Source organism: Polypterus senegalus, chromosome 2 (assembly GCF_016835505.1).
Source record: "Polypterus senegalus isolate Bchr_013 chromosome 2, ASM1683550v1, whole genome shotgun sequence".
Classification (NCBI taxonomy): Eukaryota; Metazoa; Chordata; class Cladistia; order Polypteriformes; family Polypteridae; genus Polypterus; species Polypterus senegalus.
The window spans coordinates 55,541,258-55,560,163 of record NC_053155.1 but is presented as its reverse complement, the minus strand read 5'-3'; the positions used below and the strand labels follow the sequence as shown (position 1 = coordinate 55,560,163).

General features: G+C 37.5%; 1 protein-coding gene across 1 annotated transcript in view; it reads left to right on the top strand.

The window, feature by feature from the left end:
• wdr3 (WD repeat domain 3) overlaps positions 1 to 18,338 on the top strand; it is a 72,598-nt gene extending 54,260 nt beyond the window's left edge. The window contains exons 19-27 of the mRNA XM_039743726.1: positions 6,704 to 6,838; positions 8,026 to 8,076; positions 8,155 to 8,220; positions 8,376 to 8,468; positions 9,716 to 9,766; positions 10,102 to 10,145; positions 15,494 to 15,622; positions 17,340 to 17,433; positions 18,048 to 18,338. Coding sequence (XP_039599660.1) covers positions 6,704 to 6,838; positions 8,026 to 8,076; positions 8,155 to 8,220; positions 8,376 to 8,468; positions 9,716 to 9,766; positions 10,102 to 10,145; positions 15,494 to 15,622; positions 17,340 to 17,433; positions 18,048 to 18,203 — 819 coding nt within the window. The 3' untranslated portion in view covers positions 18,204 to 18,338. The remainder of the gene's footprint in view (positions 1 to 6,703; positions 6,839 to 8,025; positions 8,077 to 8,154; positions 8,221 to 8,375; positions 8,469 to 9,715; positions 9,767 to 10,101; positions 10,146 to 15,493; positions 15,623 to 17,339; positions 17,434 to 18,047) is intronic.
• Positions 18,339 to 18,906: the final 568 nt, after the last annotated feature.

Below are 18,906 nucleotides of genomic sequence, written 5' to 3'. Positions count from 1 at the left end.
CATACTCACATTTCCATGCACACTTTCACCGCAGTCTTACACTGTGTGTCCAAGTTTCTGCTCAGTTTTGTAGACAGGCAGCACCCAGCGTCAAAAGCAGTGCTACTGTTTCTGTGTTGTTTCCCTTCTTTTTCATATTCGCGTCCATGATGCAGGATTTATCAAATACACCAAAGTTAATTGCGTATTGTGTACAAATTTAATTCAGTTGATTGTAATCATTCTGTAACAGTATAATGGTGCACAGAATGACCAAACTATTCCAATTTCATAGCTGCTTTTGTATTGTTAGAAGACATTGCAAATGGAAAAATTAGAAGAGAGTGCATATTTTTATACAGTGCATCTGGAAAGTATTCACAGCGCATCACTTTTTCCACATTTTGTTATGTTACAGCCTTATTCCAAAATGGATTAAATTCATTTTTTTCCTCAGAATTCTACACAACACCCCATAATGACAACGTGAAAAAGTTTACTTGAGATTTTTGAAAATTTATTAAAAATAAAAAAATTGAGAAAGCACATGTACATAAGTATTCACAGCCTTTGCCATGAAGCTCAAAATTGAGCTCAGGTGCATCCTGTTTCCCCTGATCATCCTTGAGATGTTTCTGCAGCTTAATTGGAGTCCACCTGTGGTAAATTCAGTTGATTGGACATGATTTGGAAAGGCACATACCTGTCTATATAAGGTCCCACGGTTTGTGCTCTGACATGAACTGTCAACTAAGCATGAAGTCAAAGGAATTGTCTGTAGACCTCCGAGACGGGATTGTCTCGAGGCACAAATCTGGGGAAGGTTGCAGAAAAATTTCTGCTGCTTTGAAGGTCCCAATGAGCACAGTGGCCTCCATCATCCGTAAGTGGAAGAAGTTCAAAATCACCAGGACTTCCTAGAGCTGGCCGGCCATCTAAACTGAGCGATCGGGGGAGAAGGGCCTTAGTCAGGGAGGTGACCAAGAACCCGATGGTCACTCTGTCAGAGCTCCAGAGGTCCTCTGTGGAGAGAGGAGAACCTTCCAGAAGGACAACCATCTCTGCAGCAATCCACCAATCAGGCCTGTGTGGTAGAGTGGCCAGACGGAAGCCACTCCTTAGTAAAAGGCATATGGCAGCCCGCCTGGAGTTTGCCAAAAGGCACCTGAAGGATTCTCAGACCATGAGAAACAAAATTTTCTGTTCTGATGAGACAAAGGTTGAACTCTTTGGTGTGAATGCCAGGTGTCACGTTTGGAGGATACCAGGCACCGCTCATCACCAGACCAATACCATTCCTACAGTGAAGCATGGTGGTGGCAGCATCATGCTGTGGGGATGTTTTTCAGCGGCAGGAACTGGGAGACTAGTCAGGATAAAGGGAAAGATGACTGCAGCAATGTACAGAGACATCCTGGATGAAAATCTGCTCCAGAGTGCTCTTGACCACAGACTGGGGCGACGGTTCACCTTTCAGCAGGACAATGACCCTCAGCACACAGCCAAGATATCAAAGGAGTGGCTTCAGGACAACTCTGTGAATGTCCGTGAGTGGCCAGCCAGAGCCCAGACTTGAATCCGATTGAACATCTCTGGAGAGATCTTAAAATGGTTGTGCACCGACCCTTCCCATTCAACCTGATGGAGCTTGAGAGGTGCTGCAAAGAGGAATGGGCGAAACTGGCCAAGGATAGGTGTGCCAAGCTTGTGGCATCATATTCAGAAAGACTTGAAGCTGTAATTGCTGCCAAAGGTGCATCAACAAAGTATTGAGCAAAGGCTATGAATACTTATGTACATGTGATTTCTCAGTTTTTTTATTTTTAATAAATGTACAAAAACCTCAAGTAAACTTTTTTCACGTTGTCATTATGGGATGTTGTGTGTAGAATTCTGAGAAAAAAATGAATTTAATCCATTTTGGAATAAGGCTGTAACATAACAAAATGTGAAAAAAGTGATGCGCTGTGAATACTTTCTGGATGCACTGTAGATGATGAGGAATTGTGCTCTAACTGCTCCTTTGCAAGTTCTGTCCACTCTTGGGTTTTTAGCCACAGGAGCTTTTTAACGTGGACTTGCTGACCCATCAGGTATTTCACAATCATCAATGAGTCATACCATGCCATCTGTTTAGGATGGTATTATCTGCTTGTCATCCAGATATTTAAGATCTCCTTACACTGTGGTTGAACTGGGAAACATCAAAGCACAATTCGCAGCAATGTCCAGTTTTCCAAATGTAATTGGAGCGGTTAACTGCACACACATTGCTATTGCAATGGCGACAGACAAGTTACATCAGCCAGGCATGAATCGCCAAAAGAATGAGCTGGAATTACTTTATCTATAGCAGGGGCACATTTAAAAAGTGCAACTTTGCACTGTTGCATGCATTTTTTTTCCAACTAGTGCAGCAAAACGCAAGCAGTTTCTTTAAGGATAGCAAGTCGCCTCAAAGAGACATGTAAAGAGGAGAGAATCTATCTGTTGTGCTGCTCGGCGCGGATGCTACGTTATAAAGGCGCCTTCAGAGAATGAATTTGCTTATGTAAATGGAAAGCATTTCCATTCTATTAATGTGCTGCTCCATGGTCCACAGAAAGTGTGTTGCATTGTGCAAGCATGTAGCGTGCTGCATAATGTGGCACACAATTGTGGCTTGCCCGTACCTGAAAAGCTGCAATATAATGAACCTGATCCTGACCCACCAAAGGATCAGCCAAATCAGACAGTGCTACAACTTTGTTTGAATGTAATTAGCAGAATGTAAAAACAGGTAATCGGATGCAGCATTTATCTTTAAACCAGTTCATTTAATTTGTGGTCAATATCACCATAATAATAACCATCATAATTCAGTCAGAGGTGTGTGAACAACCAGCATCCAAAGATCATCACCGCGTGGATTAGTGTCCTTGGCATGGTTGTTAGTGTTTGTAAAAGTGTATGAAACAGAATAAACAAATGGTGGGCCGTGGATCGCCTTTTCACATCGACTTTGATATCTGACAACTTCATTTTTTTGGGCACTGTACAACTTTCTGAACTTGAACTTTTGAGTGTCTCCACCACTCTATCTCTTGATCAACTTTGCTCTGTTGCTTATACCACTGCTTAAGCCAACAAATAGTACGTTTTTCCTTGCCTGTATTTTGCATTTGCTGAAATTCTTCTTTTTTCAACAAAACACCGAACGGAAGGGGCTATTTATATTTATTTGCATATTAAAATATGCAGAAGTCTTGGAGGAGTCGGGATGGGGCTGTATGTGTATGCACATGCATTTAAATTTCATTTTCATTTTGAATAACAAAGAGAAAGTAAGTGGAAATTTTTATGCATCTGGATTTTTTGTGCATACGCACATTTCCAATTTTCTTCATACGCTGTGTTTTAGTGTGAATCCTATGCACGGTTTTATACATGAGGCCCCAGGTCATTAAAAAGTGTAGATGAAACTGGTGAGAATTTGGAGCTGGATGGAGATTAAAGACAGAAAAAATATAAAATGATGGTCGATATATATTAGTTGAATTATTTAGGTTTTTAATTTTATTAAGGAAAAAAAAAAGAAGTGTTTTACAGTCTTCGGTGAAAGAGGTGATTGAACCAGATGCAGGTTGAAGTAGTTTATTAACCACAGAGAATAAACACTCGGTTATCATGGCCACTATCTATTATTTATTGCGCCATAGTGTGCATTCTTGGCTGCAGTTAGTTTTATCTCTGTAAGCTCTTTGATGGTTGGAGAAAGCCTGCGTGTGCACATTGAGGATAGTCTTGCATGACATTCTCTCAAGGTATCAGCCAGCTGCTTTCATAGACTGTAATGTTGAATTATATCATTAAACTAAAAATTTTATGGAAAATTCCTTATGTCTTCAAAGGAGCGATGCTATCTAGTGCTGAATGAAGGGCTGAGTTGTAGTGACTAACAAGACTATGGAATGTGGATGGAATAGGGGAAGCCAGAAAAGGATCTGAAATGGATCCAACAAGAATAGAGTGCCAGATATTTTTAAGGTTTTTGAAAGATATTTGACATTTACAGCTAAGAGCAGAAAGAGGTGTTGAGACAGTGAAAAGCACATCTTTATAGTCAGAGAAGCCCAAGTTAGTGTTGCGAGTGTTGTCAACAGATAATTCAGATGTACCAATGATATCTAATATGTGACAGGAAAATCAACATGCTGCACCAAGTAGGGTTAGGAATTAATTTGTCCATTCATTCATTCGTCAATTTAAGTTCATTTTTTCAGCATACATGAAAGATAATCAATGTGGATATTAAAGTCATTTAGTAGAATAACTGTCTAGGAAAGAGAACTTAAATGAGAGAGTGATTTAGTCAGATCAGATAAAAAATGCCCATTGTTATCCGGAGGATGACAGAGAATAAGATGTCAAATACAACCAGAGTTGTAGAGCCAGACACTCGAAGGACAATGGACATTCAATTGGGATTGTTTTGATGTTTAGCTCAGATCTCGCAATTACAGTAAGCACCCCCTCTCCCCACCTTATCTTAAAGCTGCAAGCTGAAACACAACCAGATGGAGTCACCTCTATTACACACAGAAACTCATTTGGTTTTTCTCCAGTTTCTGTTAAACATAATATATTGAGTTTGCAGGCTGTAATGAATCCTGACATTGCAAGTGTTTAGCCATTGATAGACTATGTGTTAAGGCTGATAATTCAGTGTGCCCAGGTACAAATCCAGAGTTTATTTCAATGTAGCTCCAATTTGGCACATTGACACCCTTATTCCCAAAACCCAGTATAGGACAGTGTTGTCCAAAAGTGCTGCTGGTGATGGTGATGCCCTGATCCATAGTGTATATATTGCAGACACTGCACAATACCAATGTCTTTCAGGATATTCCAGTCTGACCATTTGCTCTGGACAAATGGTTTAATGTGCACTAGTTTATCCCAAGAGTATTTCAGCTAAAGCAAGTACTTAATTGAGAAATAGGAAACTGACTAAGAAGCAGAGTAGCACAGTGGGGAACTTAAGATGGGAGGAGCACTGGTGAGTGGCTACATGAATGCAGGAAGAGTCCTGAAGAAAGACAAACCAATGCACATAAAGATAACTACCAGAACTTGGAGGTCCCAGCGCACAACCATGGGCATGTGTGATTGCCCTAGTGCCACCAAACCAAGCCCCCAGGGAAAGTCATGACAAATGGGCAACCGTCGACACAAATGTCAAATAAATGTCATGAAACAGCATGAAGTACACAAAAAGGCAATCAAATTGGCCTGCATGGCCACCACATCCATAAAAGATTTCAGGTGAGTGGAGCATCAGTTCATTTCTGTAGTTGATGCACATACTGACAGTGCTGGCAGACATCCAGTATGTCATAGAAAATGGAATGGGTGAGCACAGGTGTCAATTAAATGAATGATATTGGCACTTGCGTGGTAGAAACTGAGCTTTCAGAACAGCATTTGGACTTTGCCATTGCTGTTTACCAACATTTTTTAGAGAAAAACAAACCTGGGGGTGTTCGGGTAGGCTGTTTCATCTTACTCAAATAACTATATTAAAAAAAACAAACAAACCAGACACAAATGGTAGACAATTATGCCGGAATTGTGTTAGTGATATGGGGAGGGTGAGACATACAAGGCTCTTTGTTTTCATTTAAATTATGTGTTTTTTCATTTCAAATCAAATTTTACTATCAACAGTAGCCTGTAGAATATGCAGATGTAAAAGGTACTTTGGGGAAAATAGTACCATATTCCCTCATTTAAACCAGGGATAATAAAATCAGATTGTGGTGGGCTACATTGGTGAAAGGCTTTCGAATTCAGCCACTTTTTTTTTTTTTTTTTTACTTTGTTGCCTAGATTTTAATTGACTTGCTTTTTAAGATTCAGAAGATTTTTTTTTTCTTCTCCCATTAAGCAGCAGCCAGACAATAATGGACACAAAGTAAGCAAACGGATGACTACCTAACATGCACCTGCAGTATGTGTCCATCATACAATATTTAATATTTATTTTAGCAAAATAAAACAGTAAAGGTATGAGCAATATTGATCTGACCTGGATAACAAAACATTCAGGTTCTGCATTCAGGAAAATTGAAAATCCTCAGTTTTAAATACATATAATGTTAGATAATGAGAGCTGTAAAAGGTCACAGAGTTAAAGAATGGTTCTGATTAATGACAAGAACTGGCTTCTAATTAAGAAAATGGGTAGGCCTCAAGGAACTGATTTTGAGTCCATTAGCACTAGAATTACCAGAGCCTACGAAAAGCCATAAATCAGCCCCACCTTAAATCCCTTTGCACCTCTCCGTCAGCCTCTTTTGTCTTGTAAATGTGTCGACCAACACAAGCAGCCTGTAGTAACATGCATTTCTTATGTGTTCCACGTCTACAACAATCTATGTAAACACATCTTTAAAACAGAAACATTCTGCATGTTTTAGTAATAAATGAGAAAATCTCGATATGAACATGAGCTCTTGTGATTGCCGTTTCTTTACTTGAGACCAGAGTGTAGTACAAATGCTGTTGATGGTGAAAGCTTGTGGGTCACATTGGTGTATGTGTCAACATGGAAATTCTAGTAAATTCTTTGAATGGTCATCATATTTATTTAATGGGTAGTTGTGTTTTTATTTTATTTTATTTTTTACAGATAATTTGTTTAGTTTATTATTCAAAACGTGATTTTCTTTTCATTTATTTTTAGGGCCACCATCAAGAAGTGTGGTGCTTGGCTGTGAGTCCAAATGGGGATAATGTTGTGTCTGCTTCACATGACAAGTCACTCAGACTTTGGGAGAGAACAAAAGAGCCGATTATATTAGAAGAAGAAAAAGAAATGGTAAAGATCCTTCCAGTGAAATATTTCTCTTTTGTAAAGGAGTAATGAAATTAAAAAAAAAAAATAAGATTACAGATTACTAAAGGGTTTCAACTAAAAATTGCAAAGTTGCATTGTCTACAACTGCTGCCCAAGTGCTCTTCAGCAAATCACTTGAGGTTTCGATTCTCAGATTATACTGTAGGTACATGTATAGTACTACTGTTTTCATTACTTAAAGTGTAAAACTGTTTTAAGATATTGTTCAACATAAAGGGCACTTTATTATACATTTGTATGTTCCTTTAGTCTGCCAGTAAAAGTGACCTTTCTCCACATTACAAAACTCTAACAGACTGAGTCCTTGGATCTGTTTCCTACTTTCATTTTGGGTGGTACTGGTTATTGCTACTGCCAAGAATCTCTGGATCAAAAAGTGTGTGCACCTTAGTGTTTCTTGATTGTTTTTCAGAGCAAGTCGCAGTGTCACATGGGTTGACTCAAACCGATCCAGGCATATTAGACCTTGGCAATGGTTCTTCTGACATGGAATGTAGGAAAGGCCTCTGTATTATTATAATTGGAGATGTATATATTTATGAAACCACTGTAATACAGAGTACGGGCTTAGTTGGATATTATGGTCAGGCTTCTTCTGAATTTGGATTATGATTGGGTGTAAAACTTAACTAATCCTCACTAGACTTGGGCAAAGCAGTTGGTCGTTAATTATTGTATCACTCGTATGTACTAATTATGTAGCAGTCTTTACCATTTTGTGACATTACACACCTTGGGGAAAAATACATCACTTGTTGTTATGAGAGCCCTTTTTGGAGTAGCGATTTAATAGTAAAAGCTATATTTTGCCCATGTGCCATTGCCCATAGCTGTACTATGCAAGTTGTAATGGATGGTGTGAGAAAAAACAGGTGTAATTTACCCCACATAAAGGCTTATGTCACTGCTACAAAACTAGATGGGGAGCTGCTATTTGTTATGAACAATATACACATATCAGAAAAGTATAATTCATTTTAAGCAATACTGACAATTTTGTTAATCACATTGACTGGCATTGTAAAATACTGCAGATCCCTATGCTTTGTATTGTTTACTTACTTTTCTCCATGCTTTAGTTTACATCATCTGAATTTTGTTTTTTTTTTTTTTAATGTGATTAATTGCTTACTCTTTTTTTTTTTTAGCAAAGAGAAGCAGAATTTGAGGAAAGCATGGCCAAGCAAGATGAACCAGTAGTAAGAATCATTTCTCATTGTCCATCTTTTGATTTTAAAGATGTAATACTAATTACTATAATTACTGTCCACTGAAAGGTACCTGGTGAAATCCAAGGGGAGGTTGGGCTGGCAGGAAGGAAGACTATTGAAACAGTCAAAGCAGTGAGTAATTTTCTAAATTATTCTGTATTCCTTAGGTTAATTAAGTTAAAAGTGTTTGTAGTGAACTGGTGTGTAACTTGTGAATATTGTGCCAATTATAATGCCCACAAGAAGAGGAGAGTTGTATTTTCATTTAACTTGTGGTGTTTTTTTAGGCTGAACGAATTATGGAAGCCATAGAGCTGTACCGTGAAGAAACCAGAAAACTTAAAGAACACAACGCAGCTAGTAAAGCAGCAGAGAAAGAGGTCAGCACCACATTAGCTTTAGTACTTTCTACCAGAAAATAGTAAAATCAATCCAACTTTTAGAGTGTTATTTATCTAAGTATAGAAAGACAGTTCTGTTTTTTCTCTTTTAAAATATCTATTGACAACATTTTTCGGTAAATTCTGTTTATTAAATGGTGAGATATTATGTTCTGTGATATTCATTAAAAAAATAGCTAATTTTTCACCTTTTGAATTAGATCAACTAAAAATGAGTCTACATTTTCATTTCTTTATTACCCATGGTTATTACCCATGGTTAATGTTTGATGTACAACCTTAATTGCAACTGGCACAATTAGCATGTTAAACTAATAATTTCTAAGGATTTCATTCTAATATTACAAGTGTAATAATTGGTTACAATAATTGATTAGAATAATTTCTGTACCATAAATGCCTTTAAAGCCTGTTGATGTCCATTTCATTTGTGAATCTGTTTGCGTAATTTCTGCTGCGCTGGTGAAAAGCAAAACTTAACTCGGTATTTGATGGTTCAGATTGTTAAAGTTCTGTCATCTGTGGTTAAACAAGACCTACTGCTTTAAATGTGCATGACCTTTGTTTTTCTATAGCTATTTTTTAAAAATACTACATGTACATCAAGCTTTGCCGTGCTCTATCTAATGATTCAGCCACATATCATCAAAATGTTTACTGCAGAACATGAGCGATGTGACATTTTATTATAATTGATCCCCACCCTCCAAAAAGCTTCAGTGTAACTATGCAGTTTTAAACAAAGGTAAATTCTTTGTATTTAGTTGTTGGGCACAGAAAATACTACAATATGCAAAAAAAAAAAAAAAATACATCTAGCCTTAAATTTTGAGTCATATTTTAAACCATTATCTTGTATATTAGTTCATTGATTTGATTTCATACTGTGCAGTTATACAGTACAGTCCTTGGAGTCAGAGCAAAACAGTACAAATAAACTGAAATAAAGATTAACAGAGGAAAGAGTGCAGCCATATTAGCAGCGACAGAAATAAGTTTAACTAGATAATTAAAAAATAATACAAAATATGGATTAAAGGTGCCAAGAAAAGAGTTGTGTAAAGTACCATCAGAATAGTACAACAAATCAATGTGAGCCATTAAATTATATAATCATTTCATGGTTGCATTTCTTAAGTATTTTGTTTTCCTAGAATCATACAAAAATGTGTGTTTTTTTTTTTTTGTTTTTTTCTTTTCTTTGTTTTTCTCCCCATTTTAAACAGTTATCTCTTCCAGTGATGAATCCGATCCTTATTGCCTATGGAAATATTTCTGTAAGTATTTCTTTTTTAGTATAGAAAATGTAACTTTTCAACAAAGAAGCAGACTATTTAATTGTAATAATCAGAGTATCACAAAGACTGAAAGAAGTATTGATAAGAAAATTAAAAATATAGTGGCCAACCTTCTATTCATGAATAAGCAGGAATTGTTTCTCCTCTCAACTGTCATTCGGATTTCTGTCAGGTCATCTCTTGCTTCAGCAGACAGCCTCTTAAATTTCTCTCATTTTATTAAGAATCAACAGTGTTGACTTCAGTTTAGCAAGACTGTGTTGCACTTGATTAATCAGTTACCTATTATTTACTTTTAATTCTTAATATTTCAGCCTTCTCAATATGTTTTGGATGTACTCAGAAAAGTAAAATCAAGGTAAGGCTGATTTCTACAAAGGTTTATTAGAACATGCATATGTTGATTATTTCTATGTATTTTATAAATCGGGTGGCTTCAAATGTAGACTTAAACCTGTTACAGCTTTCCTGCTTGTTACAGTAGCAAAATAATTGGATATTGTGTCATCTAATATAGAGCTGGGATCTGCTTTATTAAACTTGTGTACACACAAAAAAGGCCCGAAATGTGTTTATGCAACTTTCCACACAAAAGTCAAGATTTATAAAAGAAAACTTGACAGGAGAACTTATGGATATTAATGGAAACTCTAATCCTTACTAGACTAATCCAAATGGAGCATTTTGAAGAAATTGGGAAATAACATCCTTGATCAAGTAGGGAAATGCAGCCAAATGGCGACTCACATATGTAATTATTCATATAACCAGCTATTATTATGATGTGTGTTTATATGACAAACCAACTAAACCTTAGAAGTGGTGAAAATTGCCTATTAAGAGAGCCAATACTGCACATTTGCACTGAAGAGGCTACCTGCTAAGGGAACTGGCCTGCTGTACTGGAAGCCATTAACTGACTGATAAGGCACTACATTGTTTTCATATGGTGTGGGTGTACATACTGTACATTAAACAACATGTTTTTATCAACATAAAAAGGCAATTTGCTGAAGTGTCCAGATTTCCTAACGCAATTGGACCAGTTTACTGTACTCATTGCAACAAGAGCACCCAGTGAGAATAAAGCTGCTTTTGTTAACTGTGAGCTGTTATATTCCATTATTGCAAAAGTCAACTGTGATGCCGAGAATGACAAACATTGTGGCTCGGCAGCCTTAGTCAACCCATGACTTGTTTATTTTGGAGTAAAGTAGCTTTGGCGGACGCCATGATACTCTGTGATTGCTAGCTGGTTATGTAAGGTGACTGGCTGAACCATCAATTTTTCGTATGTCTTGTAGTATTCACTGTAACAGCGGTCGTGTCATTACATGTGTCAGGTGATAGTGGGTGCCTGCTCAGAGGCTGGCACCTTACACTGACTTCCAGGACACAAAGGAGAGGCGTTACAGTGCTGCGTGTGGTCAGTTGCGAAGTGCAGTATAGAACTTGATGTGTCGGGAGGGTTCTGCGGCATTGTGACTGCATATTTACGAGGATGATTAGTATAGTCCATATATGTTTGTTTCAAAGTGGCAACTGGGCAGGGTTTGAGTTCGTTCACATACTCAGTTATGAGATAGCTATGATTTATAAAGGGTAAAATGCATAGAAATGTGCATGCGCCAGTTTTTGTAAAACAATTTTTTTTGCATACGTATAATTTTATACACTACTTCATGCAAAGTTTTATAAATGGCATTCCTGGTTAGTAGTTTTCTATTCATTATCAATTCAGAAAGCCTTCCTACTTGTGGTGCCCAGACTGATGAATAAGGCTCTCAAAAACAAACCCAATTATCTCAAAGTAAGTATGTTGGAGACTCGAGGAACATGACCATAGATATATTTCATCTCCTGTCGGTGCCTACCTATTCAGTGTACTCTGATTTTTATTTATTTATTGTAAGTAGCCTGATGTTGTGGTCTGTGGATGAGCCTGACTATTTTGATTAATTAAATTCAATCGGCATTTTGTGTAGCACTTTTTCCAATGAGTAGTTGCCGAGCATTTACATGGTAACTAAAACACATACATCAGAAGTAAACTGAAATCAAATCTATTAGTGTAAATTTAAGCAAAACCACCCTAGTATGAATTAACTATTGACATAAGAATTGAGACATGGAGAGGTGACAGTGGGAGAGAGGAAAACAAAATTTGAAGCTACTGGTAAACCTCTGGGGGTCCACAGTCATTTATAGTGGAAGGTAACTGACCTAGGCCAGCTGGCTATCATCTTCCACCTGGACATTCTACACTATCCTAAATAGTTGCTGAGATCCATAACTGTAAAACTGACATTTAAATAAAATGGCCTGATATTGGTCAAAGTAAAGTTACCAATCAAATAAGATACAGTAGCTATACACAACTGAAGTGGTTAGCTTTCATAATGTATCTAAGTGCTGAGATTGATGGGGCATACTTTGAAGTAGGAAGCAGACCATGAATCCTTAGAAATGCTTGTATCCTCTGAGATTTATGCATTACTGCACTCTGTGAAGAAAGTAGGATCAAAGTCATTTGAAGTTTTGCTTATTAAAATTAGCTTTTTGAAATCTGTCAAAAACTCTGACTGGAAGCTAGCATGGCAAGAGTTATATGGCTATATTCACCTCCGTAATCCTGGAAATGATCCTTGCAGGATGTTAAAGTTAAAAGTAGAACAATTAAAACAGCTTGTGAAAAAGGTATCAAATTGGTCACTTCTGCTTAAAATACTCTGTACCCACACGTTGGATTGTAGGTACCTTCTGGACAAGGTGATGAATATTTTCTGACTTTCTCCATGCATTTTACTGAAGATATTCATTCTTACTGTAAATGTTAATACTTACAAATCCTCCTCTTCTTCTTTCGGCTGCTCCTGTTAGGGTTGCCACAGCAGATCATCTACGTTGTCCGCATATTGACTTGGCAAAATTTTACACGGGATGCCTTTCCTAACGTAACCCTCCCCATTTATCCGGGCTTGGGACCAGCACAAAAAACACACTGGTTTGTGCATCACCTGTGGCTGGGTTGGACCTGTTAATCCTATATTTTCTAAATATTCACATTTCTTGACTATACTCTAGTTGAGATTGTCTGCGGCATTAATTAGGAAATCTTTAACCACAACTTTTTGTTGTTCCATTTCACCGTCTCCTCTGTCTGCTCCTACAGTTGAAATAACAAAGCTGTACTGTTGGGTGCCTTTACCTGAGCTTCCTACCATTAGGGTAGAAGAATGTAGTTTTATTTTTTAAAATTTAAATTAGGCTGACTGTTCTGGTCTCGCGTGCCTATTTTTAATACATTCTTAACACTGAGATTTTGTTCTTAGCTAATTTTGTAGAGTACCGTTTAATTTTAGCTGCACTTGACAAAACCCGATTGTCGTTGTACATGGGTGATAGTTATTTAATGGCTAATAGCCTACAGATAGACTTTGGTTAAGTATTTACTGTTCTGATGTTATTAGGGCTTGAAATAGAAATCCAATTGATTTATTTTCAGTACCAAATAAAAATCACTATTGGAGATTTTCTTGTTTCACATAAACTACTTGTTTGTTTAACTCACATTTAGTATATTCAGATATTCTGGAGTCTTTCCTCAAATTTGAGCAGTGAGGCTATTAATGTCACAAGATTATTTTTAATGTCCATATGCACTAAACACTGTTTGATCCGCAGTGCTGAAAACAATTTCATGTTAACCGTCCCTCTGCACCTCACTCACATTTTTAACGACCATATACATTTTTAAACTGTATTTATTTAATCTTTACTTAATATTTGAACATGAGGCACATGTTAAGTCGTATGTCATTTAGCCTGTCAAAATGTGCCACGAGAAAAGCCACATCTCTGAATACAGTCACTATGGATGCATTCAGCTTGATGGCGAGTTTTGTTGCTGCATCTTAGTTGTCTACTGTAGTGTTGCCATCTAGTGGATAGCCATAGAATTTTTTTTTTTGGTGGCAACAGTTTTGAGAAAATAGTGCTATAAATACACAGTCTATAGTTATGTTGTTGTGAAAAAAGTATAAAGCTGCTGATGTTTTGAAACAACTAGATTTATTGCAAGATGAATATTTTGATGGTAAGGACAGCAATCGAGATAGTGATAATCAGCTGGATGAAATGGAACCCCATAGTCTGGGGCACTGATATGGATCACCTTCCTGAATACATTTCTTCATCACAAGGCGACTGTTAGGACAGCAGTGCACGGACATGCTTACGCACAATGAGCATAAACAGTTACCAACTACTTAGTTTGGACAATGCAAAGAAACATGTCGTGTTTAGGGCACATGTGCTTCTAAGCCTGCACTCTGTGAGGTGCCATGCGTCAAGGACTGTTATTCAAATGGAGGCTTTTAGTCATGTTACTGGTGAAAATAAAGTAATTAACAGTTTCTTTACACTTTGGCCTAGCTACTGTTAATAATAAAACCATTATTTTCTAATACATTTACGAGTTTATTGATAAGTTGTTATTTGCTGTATATGTATAGACCTCTACAGTAGCGTCCTGGTAATAAATGGTCCAGCATTCAATGTGTTAAGGCCCTAGCACAGTACATGACTTTTTCAGAAATTCATGAGCAGTTGTGCTCCCATGACCAGCTGTTGTGTAGTTTGACATTCTTAGCGGCTCCATCTTACTAGGATGCAGCCTACCCTGACAAAATCAAATGGGTCGTAGGAAATGCAACATCAGCTTGGGTGCATTATTGAAAGATTGAAGGATTACTTTGAGGAGATCCTAGACCTCTGGACACATCCACTTGCTGGGTTAGGTCCGTCTCTGTGGTTGAGCTTACTGTGGTGATATACAGGCCCCACATCTTGAGTGGTGATCCAGTAATTTAACAAAGGAGGCAGAAGTTTATAGAAGCCAGCTTCTCCTTGTCAGCATTTGAAAGACTATGAGGTGACACACGAACAAAAACCAGAAGATTCTAGAGGAGAATTCTGGATTTTGTCCTGGCTGTTAAATTGTGCAAAGAGATGTTTGAGGAGTCATAGGTGTTTGTGAATCTTGTCTATGTCTGCTTTGTGTACTTGGAAGAAGTTTCACGCTTTGCACTCTGTAGCATCTGGTAAAAGGTACTTTAAGAGTATGGGGTTTCAAGATATGAAGGAGCAATAGAGGTTTGAAGAGTGTCCAGTTTGGGAACCTAAGGGATACATCCCTGATGTATGATGTGTTTTTCTTGGCCTCGTCAGCCTGTGATCTCTGGTGTATGTTGGATGATTCATTGCAGAGTAGGATGCAGTTAGGAAGATAATTTAGCACCTCAAATCTGAGAATTTGGCCTTCATCCAGAACAGATTGGCATGTTCTTTTTAGATATGGGATGAGGAGTTTCACTACTTCTGGGTGTGGTTCACAAGTGAGGGTACAGGTAAGCTGGAGAGTGGCCAAAGAATTGAGTAATAGCAGAACTTTTCCTCAAGAAGGCCTGGTTAGCTCATCTCCACACGATGCCACTGTGATGCTCGGGAAGAACTTTGTGATGGGGATTTATAATTTTGTATTGCCCTTGCTATTTTATCCTGTCTTATGATTGTTATGAAATTTTTAACTCTCCTTTCCCATTTCAGTTTTCATTTGCATTAATATTTATAATTAATTTTAAGTAAAAGTAGTCTGTACAGTGACATAATTGAAATGTACTTGTTTGCCGTTGACTTTTTTTGCAGTGAATTGGAAGAGTCTCTCCTAGTCCTTCCTTTTTCTTACATCCCTGACCTTCTCACTCTTTTCAATGAGTATATTCAGAGTGGACTGGATGTTGAACAGATCTGCCGGTGCCTTTTCTTTTTGTTAAGGTGGGTTCCTTCATGGTTTTCAAATGTGAAATAGTGTGATGGTGATAGGCATGTGGAACAAATGTATTTGATAAAGTTTACTTAATGGTCTGCATTTGCAATTTCAGTGGTCAAGGTTTGCAGGGAGATGGCTTAATTATTAAGGCCAGGAAACTGTATGTGGTCAGAGGGAGAAGACAACATTTGGGAGTAGCAAAGTGCAGCTAGTCCGTACATTTCAGGAAGGTGTAATGGTCATCAGTATGTAAATCAGCAGAGCGGTCAATGAGTATTAGTGCAGATAGACCAGTGAAAAATGTCACTGGAGAATGATCCAGTGAATGTGGAGAAAAGTGAAAGAATACTGTGAAAGAGACGGAAGAACTAGGAGGCCATATTGAGAGCAAGGGAGCATATTGTTCATACTGCAAGAATGTAAGGGCTGCATAGGACTGGACATTTAGAATATGTGAATTTTAAAAAGTAAATTTAGAAGCTGCAAGAGAAATATGGGGGTCCTGAAATTGTTTTCACAAGGGTATCTCAGGTGACTGACAGCATGATCCATGTCAGTTGACAGATATGCACTGCAGTAACTGCCAGCAGCCACCCGCGATCCTGCAACAGCCAGCTTTAGTAAGATATTAAGGGCAAGTCTTGAGAACCCATTTTTTGCACTGTGTTGCCCTGTAGGTAGTGATTAAAAGTAAACTAGGAGTGAAGATTTGAAAGAAGGATGTAGTGATGACCAGAACAAACTTCTGTACGAGACTGAATTGACCTTCCCTGGCAACAGAGAGATGGACCCTGATAATTAGTAAATACTGGTGCAGAGTAGAGTGTTTTTTTCCCCCCCCTATAATATTCAGCAAATAAAGGCAGTCTTGCTTTTTTATATTATATTATAAAGACTTAACATTTGAACTGAAAAGCACATTTTGGTCTCCCTAAAGCAAGTGCTGTGCATTCTTGTAAGAATGTGCATCTGTGTGTTGATAAAAATTTTGTGGACACTAACTCAAGTGTAAATGGTCCGTTTCGTAGGCATTTAAGTGTTAAATGCTGGTTAGGTTTTGTAAGAATTTGAAACTATTCAGTTTTAAGACTTTAAACCTCACGAGTTTTTAACGCTGAACCTGACACCACTACTCCAGGAGTTCACAAAATTTGGGAAATGCCAAGTTTAAGGATTCTGAAAAAAAAAGGGCTTTCTGAATTTAGAGTTCATTTCAAATCATAAGCTTCTATCAGATATGTTCCATTTGTGGACACAACAAGCTGGGCCTACTCTAACGAAATGTCCACATAAACCTGTGGCCCGGCTGAGCAGATCTTACTCCAAGCCTGTTATTGACAGCAGAAGCTCTCCTGTTATCTAAGCCAGACGTTCTTGTGTGTGTTTGGATGGTTGTGATTTGTTATATTATTTATATTTTTTCTTGAGCTTCTGGAAATTTTTCATTTCTCCTTTGAGCCAAATAAAGATCCAGCCACAATACTGTATATTGTTGTTTGTCCCCCTTTTGTTAGTTTCTGGGTCAGTTCCTTGACTACAGTCACAGCAGGAGACTGTTTAAAATCGGATAAGCTCGAGCACTGCAGTAAACGACTGCATTTATGAATTTACCAGAAGCTTGGATTTAGTTTGTTTCAATACTATAGATGAAACTAATTCATTATTGTAATTTATTTTTTCTTTAATTTGTTCTTGTTCAAACTGATTCCTACTGTTATTCAGGATACATTTTGGACGAATCACCAGCAATCAGATGATGCTGAATGTTATTGACAATCTCAGAAAAAACACCATTTCCAAAGTGAACCAAATTAGGGTGAGTAATCATTACAAATGTTCTAATGACAGCACTCATTTATCCATGAGCAACATCTGACTCTGCCATCAAAATAGCCAAAAACTATGAGCAGGCTTCACATTGTGGATCAAACTGCTGCCAGAGTCCTGACTTGTGTCATGGAGGGGAGAACACCTGCTCGGAAATTAATTTTGTTTCATTTTTTTTCAGCCCATTTTAGAAGTCATTGAGTTTTTGTACTTCTAACCATGTTTTTGTTGTTGAATCAGTCAGTCAGTCATTGTCCAACCCGTTATATCCTAACTACAGGGTCACAAGGGAGGTCTGCTGGAGCCAATCCCAGCCAACACAAGGCAGGAAACAAACCCCCGGCAGGGTGCCAGCCCACCGCAGTGTTGTTGAATCGTGAACTGTTTATCATGGAACACGTCTATGATTATAAAGATGTGTTCTGAGTAAAAAGTAAAGCCACTTATTCAATAACAGCTAACCTCGCAGGAGGAGTGGAGCACAACACTAAACAAGCAAATCAGTTTAAAGCCGCTACTGTGTGACCATTCTGGAGTCTAAAACACACACTGCTTTTCTGAAATGTTGTGATATTTTAACCAGGCTCCCTTCTTCTGTTATAGGATGTGCTTGGTTTCAACTTAGCTGGCCTACAGTTTTTACAACGTGAGATTGAGAGCAAGGAAGATGTGACATTTTTTGCAGATGCCACAGATCGGTTTGAGGAAAAGAAAAGAAAAAGAAGGAAAAGGGAAAAAGCTATTCTTGCAATTGTGTGATATTAACTGTCCTCAAAAAATATTTCATTGCGGCTTTTTTCCTCCACAATTCATTGTTTGTAATTACAGTGTTTTAATTGCTTAGATACATTACCTTTACAATGCATCTGAAATAAAACGTTTTTTATAGCAGTGGTTCACTGTAATTCATTTTTCTTCACAGTTAAGAGAAAACGCAAAATAAATTCACTTCCCTATCCTTGCAACACGCCAATGGCCTCTTAGTCAGTATGCACCATTTTTCTTGGCATTGCACACACACACTTACTTTAATGGCTGGTAAATACTTGAGCAGGAAAAACTGAAACTGAAAGAAGGCGTTAATGTTCAGTAGGTCGGTTGTTCTGTTTTTGTAAATGGTGGTTATCTCAGTCTCTTCATATTTCAAACACACTGATTTCTAATTTGGATTTGAAGCCATCATATTATAACCCAACACCTATTTGTAACAGACTTGACTTATCCCAGTCAACTTCATGTTGTTTAAGTTTAAATATGTATTACAGAAATGTTTATTTAATGCACACAAAAAAACACAAATGGATATCCCAACTTTCTTATACCTACTGTATGTAATAAATAGTTTAAATTGACATTAATCTGACATACTAATTCATCATTTTACTCTGTTAGTTAAAAAGTTAACTTTTGCAAGGTACCATATTAAATCACTTTAAAATAAGTGTGTCTTATGTGGGATACA